General features: G+C 47.3%; 1 protein-coding gene across 1 annotated transcript in view; it reads right to left on the reverse strand.

Annotated features, from left to right (window-relative positions):
• LOC116518897 (lysyl oxidase homolog 1-like) overlaps positions 1-9,049 on the reverse strand; it is a 19,893-nt gene extending 10,844 nt beyond the window's left edge. The window contains 4 exon segments of the mRNA XM_032232432.1: positions 7,848-8,265; positions 8,268-8,458; positions 8,461-8,571; positions 8,574-9,049. Of these exon segments, the coding sequence (XP_032088323.1) occupies positions 7,848-8,265; positions 8,268-8,458; positions 8,461-8,571; positions 8,574-9,024 (1,171 nt within the window). The 5' untranslated portion in view covers positions 9,025-9,049.
• Between the last annotated feature and the right edge of the window lie 797 nt (positions 9,050-9,846).

Genomic DNA, 9,846 nt, shown 5'->3' on the forward strand with positions numbered 1-9,846 from the left:
CTTCCATAAGGGTCTTAGGTAGATGAATGATGACAACTAGATGAGCTTAATCTAGAAGACGGAATCCTGGTGCTGGAAACTAGTGGACGACCACGTGAAGCATAGAAACCACAGCATAGAATCCAACGTGGTTTTCCCAGTTGCAATGCATGTTTCCTTTTAAGATTCAGTCTTCAACCAGTTTCAACGGCATTAAAGCAGGGTTCCTAACAGTTCGCACCTATTTCGGTAGAACCGTTCGTCAAATCTACCGAACCGGTTAGAAGAGGTTCCACCAGTGGACCCGGAAAGCAGGCCACACCTACAGAAGAGGTTCCAAAATTTTTGAAACCACCCTGGTCCTTGGATATGATTATTCTACACTATCATGCTCCTATTTACAAAACTCAGTGCCTCTGTGAAAGGTAAGGATGACTACTGCGTTTGTGGTGGCAATCAGAACATTGCGTGTGTTGAAGTTGGTTTTAACGCAAACCAAATATGCCTTTTAGAAAACAAGTTATATCATATTCTTATGCATGCCAGTGCTGTGTGTGAGGTAATTTAAGGTGTTCTGACAAGTGTCGTCGGCATCTTCATATCTGGTCACATGGGCAGCAAGCCACTCCCATCCGGTCACATGGGTGGCAAGCCACTCCCACAAAGGAGACCACACCCACAGAGTAGGTTCCAAAATTTTTTGAAACCCACCACTGGAGGGGTGGGTGGGTTTCTGTGTATCAGGAATGCTGGAGGAATTGCAGGTTATTTCACAAACGTGCCCCCCTCCTTCCTCCCCGCCAACCAAGCCGGGTTTAGTAAGTGGAAAGCATAACGGAGGAACTTGCAATCACGCAACGCCTACTCAGGCATGGAAAAAAAACACACCTCCCAGTGGGACACTGAGGCAGGAATGTTAAGAGGAGCCGTTGCTAAGTGACCGTTGTACATATACAGGAATGCAGGGGAAATAAATCTAATCAGAGGCATCTGGATGGAGCCAATGCAGGCAGTTAGCATCTGTTGGTCATTTGGTCAGCTGGAGGGGTGGGGAGGCTTAGGGGAAAGAGTGAGTGGGCTTATAAAGCGATTGTTCTGATCTAGGCTCCCCCCCACCTAAAAGCACGAAGCAGATTCCTGGCCCCCTGGCAAAAAAAAAACCCCTTTTATTAATGAATTCTTCTCATTCATGTTAAGGTTTGAGAATACCTTGAGACCATAGAAGTTGAGAACACATCCAAGTCACAGTGGAGCTCGAGAGAGACTTAAATGGACGCTTGACTACAATCAGCATTTAATCTTTGATCAGAGTTTAAAGACTTGATGGTCAGTCTTTCCAACATACCCTAAGAAATATGCAGGGAAGAACTACACTTCAAAGAAGGTGTAGCTCTTATTATACATCACTAGCCTTATGCCAATCACCTCCACTAGACTGATTAGACCCCACAGATTAGGCCTCCTCCGAATTCCATCCGCCGGACCAATGCCGACTGGCGACTACCCGGAGGAGGGCCTTCTCATGTGGCTGCTCCGACCCTCTGGAACGAGCTCCCGTGGAGATTCGAACCCTCACACCCTCCAGGCCTTCCGCAAAGCTCTTAAACCTGGCTATTCCGACAGGCCTGGGGCTAAGAGCTGTTGCCCCCCCACCGTCTCTGAATGGTATGACTGCTGTGTGTTTTTAAATTATGTATTGTTATGTTCCGTTTTATTTTTTGTCTGTACCCCCTTCCCCTGATTTGAATTGCCCTGGTCCCCCTTGGGGAAAGGCGGCATATAAATGTAATCAAATCAATCAAATCAGCCTTATCTCTTTCCCACGATGGGCCATTTGGCCCCCTGTTTTTTTTTTATTGAGAATTTTGAAAAAAAAAAACTTTTACAAATATTTACTTCCCACCCCCCCTCCCCCCGAACCTCTCCCCCAACTCCCCCCCCCCCCGACTTCCCAGAACCAATACAGGGTATAAATCTTTAACAAAAACATTCTAAAATAACTTAAAAAAAAGTTAATATCTTTCATTTGAGCTTCAACTCCTCCTTGCTAGGCTAGCTCTAAACAGATTATATCATTCCTTGTTTCTTCAGTCATAAGCTATCTGGAATTTCTTAGTCCCATATTTATTTTGAGTATAGTCAATCCATCTTCTCCACTCCAGTTTATATCTCTCGTTTGAATGGTCCTTGAGATAGCTCATATTTTAGCCATCTCAGCTAGGTTGTTACTTTCAATGTCCATTCTTGAATAGTAGGCAGTCTTCCTTCTTCAGTATTGCGCCACCAGCAGTCTAGCTGCGGTTATTAAATGCAAATCAGTTTAATCCCTGCAACATTTGGCCCCCTGTTTTGAAGGGCACAGATCAAAGGCGAGATATGTTCTTAGGCAGAAGGAGGACATATCAAAGGTGTCAGTTTTACAGCTCTTTACAGCTCCATTCCGGGATAAGTTCTATGCTCATAGATTGCAGATTGGTAAGAGTTGAAATGGCAAGGATCACAAATGTTTTGACATTTGCCAGATATTCTACAGACTCTAATAACGTTGCCCCAGGGAATCAGTTGTAGGGAAGAAAAGGCACTTACAGCATGCAAGCATATATGTTACAAATACAAGGCATAATGTATGTGTTGCAGAAAACAAATGTTTCTATTAAAACCAACAAGTTTGTATCCTTATTACTATTCCCCTTCATTCACATTCAGCCAAGGCCTGGCAAACAGTCTTTCAAAGGAATATTTATGACCACAGACCTTATCTAGCTTGGAAAGCTGCCATGTCAATATTTTCCCAATGAAGTGCTGTGCAAGGAAAGACTTTGGCACAGAGTCTCTGAGATTCACGGACAGATCTTCACACTCCTGAAGTGAATCTAATGACCAACCGAATGAATTGTTTCCTGCAAAAGCCCACCTCCCCTTTCGCTCCTCTTTTATGTCCTATGGGAGGGGCCAATCACCTTCCACCTGTGGCTTTACTCCCACGTCGACCCTGATTTCTGAGCTGTTCTTTTCTTCTGGCAACTCTGCGCATGCGCACGCTGGGAACAGGCTCCAGCTGTTCCTCTGCCTCACTGCGGTCTAGCTTCGTAGGCACCTGATCACTGCCAGATGGCCTCGTTCTCATCTCTGCCCTCGTCCGAGCCTTCCCCAGACTCCAGGACTGGCCAGGGTCCTCCCGAAACCTCCTCACTGTCCGAATCTGCTGCCAGCTGTGCTGGCAGGCCACAACAGCTATAGATTGATTATTGGAGGCCCACTTTGTCTCAGACCACGGGCTTAGGGGAAGTTTCACCAATTGATTTAATCAAAAGTGAACAACCAGGAGCCTGATTCACCCCTTTATGCTAAGCTACAAATCACAGTTTTTTTAGAGCCGAGGTGGCACAGTGGTTAAATGCAGCACTGCAGGCTACTTCATCTGACTGCTAGTTCAGCAGTTCAGCGGTTCAAATCTCACCGGCTCAAGGTTGACTCAGCCTTCCATCCTTCCGAGGTGGGTGAAATGAGGACCCAGACTGTGGGGGCGATATGCTGACTCTGTAAACCGCTTAGAGAGGGCTGAAAGCCCTATGAAGCGGTATATAAGTCTAACTGCTATTGCTATTGCTATTATTTGCAAGCCACAGTCTGCAACCGTGCCATGGCTTAGTTTTAGCTTTCTGATTCTTTTAGTGACATGGTTGGAGCCCGGGAAATTTTAAAAGGAGGAGAGAGGGGAAACGTAATGGTGTCCTTTCTGAAAACCGGAGCAGGTTATTTCTTCCAGGAAGGAGATGGGCCTAGGGCCAAAAATGGAAAGTGGCCCCTTTTTGTTTGAAAACATTTCAGGTGACCTTACATTTAATATTTTTTATTCAGTTGTTTTTTTTTTGAATTCCGAGTCTTTTTAAAAATTTCCCTCCCTCCTTTTTCTTTTCTTCCTTTTCCTTTTTTTCTTTTTCTTTCTTTTTCTTTTTTTCTTCTTTTTCTTTCTTTCTTTCCTTCCTTTCCTTTCTTCCTTTTTCTTTCTTTCTTTCTTTCTTTCTTCGCTCTCTCTCTCTCTCTCTCTCTCCCCATTTTCTTTCTTCTCTATCATTTATCCTCTCTCTCTCCCAATCTCCCTCCCTCCCTCCCTCTGTCTGCCTGTCCGTCCGTCCATCCGTCCATCCGTCTGTCTGTCTGTCTATCATCTATCTATCTATCTATTCGATCTAGCTAATCTATCTACTATCTATCTATCTATATCTATCTATCTATCTATCTATCTATCTATCTATCCATCCATCCATCCATCTCATCCATCCTCCATCCTATTCTATCTATCTATCTATCTATCAATCATCTCTATAATCTACCTAATCTACATCTGCCTGCCTGCGTTCCTCTCTCTCTCTCTTCTATCAATCATCTCCCTCAAAGAGGGGCTATTATTGGTGGGAATAACAGTCAAACTAAGAAAACATGCAATGTTTTTATTTGTCAGTAGAGGGCACCAGAATACTGAAACTGTCACTCCCACCATGGTGTTATTGTATTCTGGGTTGATGGGGGAAAAAAAAAAGCTTTTTAATGACAACAACAACTTTTAAAAACTTTGGTACTGACCGAAATCGTCTCTGCAACTTTGACCCAGCAAGCAAAATCGGAGAACATCACTGGGGTGGGGAGAAGAAAGCATAGTGGGTGAGAACCGGGGCTAAAAAACATGCAAAGGGGCACCAGCTGGGTAGGAAGGGTATGGAGGTAGGTGGGTGGAGATGGGGGGGAAATGGGGGCCGGATCTGGAAGCCATCCAAGAAAAAGGGGAGTGAACTGAAACCACTGAACAGAACACATCATACAACTTGGAAGGGAATTTGGAGGTCTTCTACCCTGTTTCCCTGAAAATAAGACCTCCCTGATAATAAACCCAATTGGGCTTTTGAGCACATGTGCTACAAGAAGCCCTCCCCAAACAAATTTCAACACAACAGCTGCCATGAAGTGACCATGCTCTCCACTTCCTGCACCTCAAAAATAATAAGACCTCCCAGAAAATAAGGCCAAGCGCTTATTTCAGGGGGTCAAAAGAAAATAAGACCCTGCCTTATTTTCAGGGAAATACGGTAGTCCAATTCTCTGCTCAAGGAGCAGAGCCTATACCAATGATGCCTAACCTTTCCCGGACCGAGTGCCAGAAGCCCGTGCCCTTGTGCGCAAATGCATGCCTTGAACTCCCCAAATGCAATGCACACACACCAGTGCATGCACCCTGCCTCCCTGCATGCATATATGCCTCAGCCTCCCGCACAGGTGTGGCAGAGACGCGAAGGCCAGCGGGAGGCATGGATGCATGTGCTGCAGTGCTGGCATGCCATCAGAGAGAGGGCACTGTGTGTCCCCGCTGGCATGCGTGCCACAGCTGATCAGTTGATCGATGGTTGATCAATCTCTTCTTCAAAACTTCCAGTGTTGGAGCATTCACAACTTCTGGAGGCAAGTCGTTCCACTGATTAATGGTTCTCACTGTCAGGAAATTTCTCCTTAGTTCGAGGTTGCTTCTCTCCTTGATTAGTTTGTTATGCCTTACTGGAGGACATCTGGAGAAACATGGCAAGGAATGCATACCAGGGCAAAGCAGGAGATGGTGTATGATTGAGAGGTGTGAGAACTTGAGGGGCCACTGTGGACCTTGTGTTCCACACCTGTAGTTTAGCGTCTTCGTCCCAACAAGGCCCACAATTCATGAAGGGAACGTTTCAGGAGAATATGAGATTGTGAAGAACGTTCGTGGCTCACACCACGAATCGGATCTACTCAACTTTACTCACTCTTAACAGTCCTGAAACTTTGGGCTAACGGGGGAATCCATCTACAACTAGGACGGTACTGGGAAGGTTTTGGAAAACGTCTGCCATGGGAAGGTGGCCCAGCTATAAATCTTGAGGATTGTGTTGGCTGCTGAGGAAACGGAAGGAGACTTAAATGCAAAACTTATTGAAATAAGGAAACAGAAAAAGATGCGTTCTCTTGGTGGAGAGAACACATATTGGGCAGATTGATATCTATAGGAGCTCTGCTAGGAGACTCCAACTATGAGATAATGATGGTGACTATCTCAGATGTGATAAGATATGAAGTAAGCTTCAAGCTTCAATATCATGCATCTTACAGATGTTATAGATAAAAACCACAGAGGTTCATGTGGACATGAGACTGAAAGAAATCACAATAGATTGTGATGGATCTTCTAAGGAGCACTGCCTGAGATAATTTGATGGTCTGGCACCAACTCCTAGTTATGATGGTACTTCTTCTGAGCTCACAATCACAACCTCACAATCGATGCAGAAGCTATGCATGGAGCCAAGAATAGAATACAATAGAATTTACAGAGTTGGAAAAGACCTTGGAGGTCTTCTAGTCCAACCCCCTGCTCAGGCAGGGGACTTTACACCATTTCAGACAAATGGTTGTCCAACCTCTTCTTAAAAACTTCCAACGTTGGAGCAATCACAACATCTGGAGGCAAGTTGTTCCACTGCTTAATTATTGTCAGGAAATTTCTCCTTAGTTGCTTCTCTCATTGATGAGTTTCCACCCATCGCTTCTTGTTCTACCCTCAGGTGCCTTGGAGACTCCCTCTTCTTTGGGGAAGCCCCTGAGATTTTGGAAGATTGCTATCATGTCTCCCTTGGTCCTTCTTTTCATTAACTCCAGACATACCCTGCAACCGTTCTTCATCTGTTTTAACCTCCAGCCCCCTAATCGTCTTTGTTGCTCTTCTCTGCACTCTTTCTAGAGTCTCCACATCTTTTTTACATCGTGGTAACCAAAAAAGAGCAAGTGAAAGATCCATGCCCAACATCACAAGACAAGACAGAGAGATCTTCACATGGATTAGAGAAGAACGAAAGTATACGATACATCTTGGGAGTAAAATAATTGAAATGGAAGGAGGTTAGTCGCTAGCAAGAAGACCTGAGGGCAGGTAAACCTGCAGTCATAGAATAGATCCCAGTAAGTCAAAAGCACCCACAAAGAAAAGAGATTTCAAAACAAGATGGATCGAAGACATCAGCAAGTATTTTGGGCCCAATTAGCCAAAGAAGCTCAGGACCGTTTGGGTTAGAAATATGCTGAAGAGGCCTTCATCCTACAGCAAATAGACAATGGCTAAAATGATGATGATGATGATTCTTTTGATCGGCATTGCTCTGGTATTGAAATCACCATTTGGGTTCTCTTAACCCCAAAAGAATGCTAAGGAACCTAAAGGTAAAGGTTTCCCCTTGCACATATGTGCTAGTCGTTCCCGACTCTAGGGAGCAGTGCTCATCTCCATTTCAAGCCAAACAGCCAGCGCTGTCCGAAGACATCTCTGTGGTCATGTGGCTGGCATGACTCAAAGCCGAAGGCGCACGAATGCTGCTAACTTCCCACCAAGGTGGTCCCTATTTTTCCACTTGCATTTTACGTGCTTTCGAAACTGCTAGGTTGGCAGGAAGCTGGGACAAGGAACGGGAGCTCACTCCTTTACGCAGCGCTAGGGATTGGAACCGTTGAGCTGCCGGCATGACTAAAATGCCAAAGGCGCACGGAACACTGTTCCCTTCCCACCAAAGGGGGGTCCCTATTTTTCTACTTGCATTTTTACGTGCTTTCGAACTGCTAGGTTGGCAGAAGGCTGGGACAAGTCACGGGAGCTCACTCCGTTACGCGGCGCTAGGGATTTGAACTGTCAAAACTGCCGACCTTTCTGATTGACAAGCTTAGCATCTTAGCCACTGAGCAACCATGTCCCTAAGGCGTGAAACCTAAGGTGCTCCAATTTGGGGTTGGCCACAAATCTCACAGTAGATTCCCCCACCACAACCCAAGCACTCTTCCCACAGTCAAAGACTCACCGCGTCCGTTCTGATTTGGTCTGTAGACGCTGCCCACGCTCACGCGGCCTTGGTTGACTCCTTGGTTGTCTGGAATCAACTGGGGAGTTTCGGAAGTCCGGATAGGAAGGTAGGGCTCAGGCCGAGGGACCCCATGGGGGTCTAAGGGCCGGAAAGGAGGCTGGGGTTCCACGTTGCGAGCAGGAACGTAAGGCTCTTCGGGAACCTGCCCAAAGGGAGGATACTGCCTCGCCCATGGCTCGTTGCTGTAGCCGGGACCAGCATTGGCAGGCGATCCGGAGCGGACATGCAAGTTATCTGCGAGGGGGACTCCTTGGCCCTGGTTCTGAGTGGACGGGTAGGAATCTGGGACATTTTGGTCAAAGCTAGTTCCAGTGTCGTGGTAGAGGCTGTGGGAATACCGTCTGTCTAAGCCATCCGGAGATGGGAGCTGTTGGCGGGAGGCACGTAGGGCCTCTCCTGGACAGGGGCGTAAGGTTGAGCTTGGTAGGGATTCTGCTCCTCTGCATACTCTTCGTACCTCACTCTGGGTTGAAACGGGTTCACCACTCCAGCGCTGGCTGATGCGGCGGCCACGGCACCACCCCACGTCCCAGTGGTGCGGTAGTATTGTGGCTCTCATCGTACACCCGGGCCCCCTGCGGGTCATAGGTCTCGTACTGGTTGGCGTAAGGGGCTGAGGTAGGAGCCCTGCGGTAGAGCTGTCCAAACGCGACGTACGAAGAGATGCAGCGCCCACCTGCCGCTGACGAGGAGTGGCGGACCATGGACGATGGAAGTTGGAATTGCTCTCTCCGGCGGTTCCTTCTCTCCAGTTCTCTGGGACCTGCCCAAAGCCGAAGGGGTGCCTAGTTTGTCCACGGACCGTATCAGATCCTGACCTGATGGGTAAGGTTGGTGCTTGCCGCCGAGTGTTGCCTGCAGTCCGTTGTCCTTGGTTGGTGGCAGCATCGGCCAACATCACTCTGGCGCTACTCTCGGCTCTTATGTGGCCCGCCGGGACGTACTCCGAGCCGGAGTTCAGGAGACTGTACAGCCTTCCGTTATTCTCCCACTGGATCATCTGTCTCCAGTGACCATTGTCTGCATTGCCCTGTTGTGGGTTTTGTCCGCGGACCAGCAGAAATGCGGCAGAACCCATCAATACCCAGAGGTCCCAGAAGCCGCGAGCTGTCATGATGAGGCTGAGATCAAGAGGGTTGACCTTGGGGATGTTTGTCAGGGCAGGAAACCAGCTCCGTGAAACAGCCCGGGGGCCGAGTTGTGACGACTGGCTTCTCCCCTTCTCCGCTTCCCTTAGCAAGCCGATCTCAACGCTGTCCATTCCTCGCTTCTGCTAAGATGCCCCAGGAGTTCTCAGCAAATTTCATCTTGGAGGAAAGAAAAGCCTGCAAAGAAGGCTGCGGAGCAAAGGGGAGAGAGAAAGATACAGAAAGAGAGAGAGAGAGAGAGAGGGAGAGAGAGAGAAGAGGGAAGAGAGAAGAGAGGGAGAAGAACCTCAAATTTTTCCTTGACTTTGGTCTTCTGTGTGTTGGATCTTCCTTTCTTTTCTTTTTTACATTGCCTGCTTGCAAAGGAAGTTGGTGAATCTCAGTTGCTGGATGGTTTGGTTCCTGCTCTGAATGAATAAGCAACTAGCTCTCAGAAATGCTGGGGAAGTTTTAGGACTCTCTGCAAGCAATCTGCTTCACAGGGTCCTAAACCAGCCAGTTTCCCCTCGGTTCGCCTTCCAGCATTTGTTCTATCCTTCTAAGCCTGAAAAGAAAAGTTCTGAGAAAAATTAGGCAGCACATTTTCCGAAATAGGCAAAGAAAGTCAAGCTGGAGATAAACTCAAGTACTTTGGCCACCTATGAGAAGGAAGGACTCCCTGGAGAAGATCCTAATGCTAGGAAAGATGGAGGGCAAAAGAAGAAGGGGACGACAGAGAAGGAGTGGCTGGAAGGACTCCAGAGGATGGTAGAGGACAGGAAGGCCTGGAGGAACGTTGTCCACGGTCG

The sequence above is a fragment of the Thamnophis elegans genome, chromosome 16 (genome assembly GCF_009769535.1).
Source record: "Thamnophis elegans isolate rThaEle1 chromosome 16, rThaEle1.pri, whole genome shotgun sequence".
Classification (NCBI taxonomy): domain Eukaryota; kingdom Metazoa; phylum Chordata; class Lepidosauria; order Squamata; family Colubridae; genus Thamnophis; species Thamnophis elegans.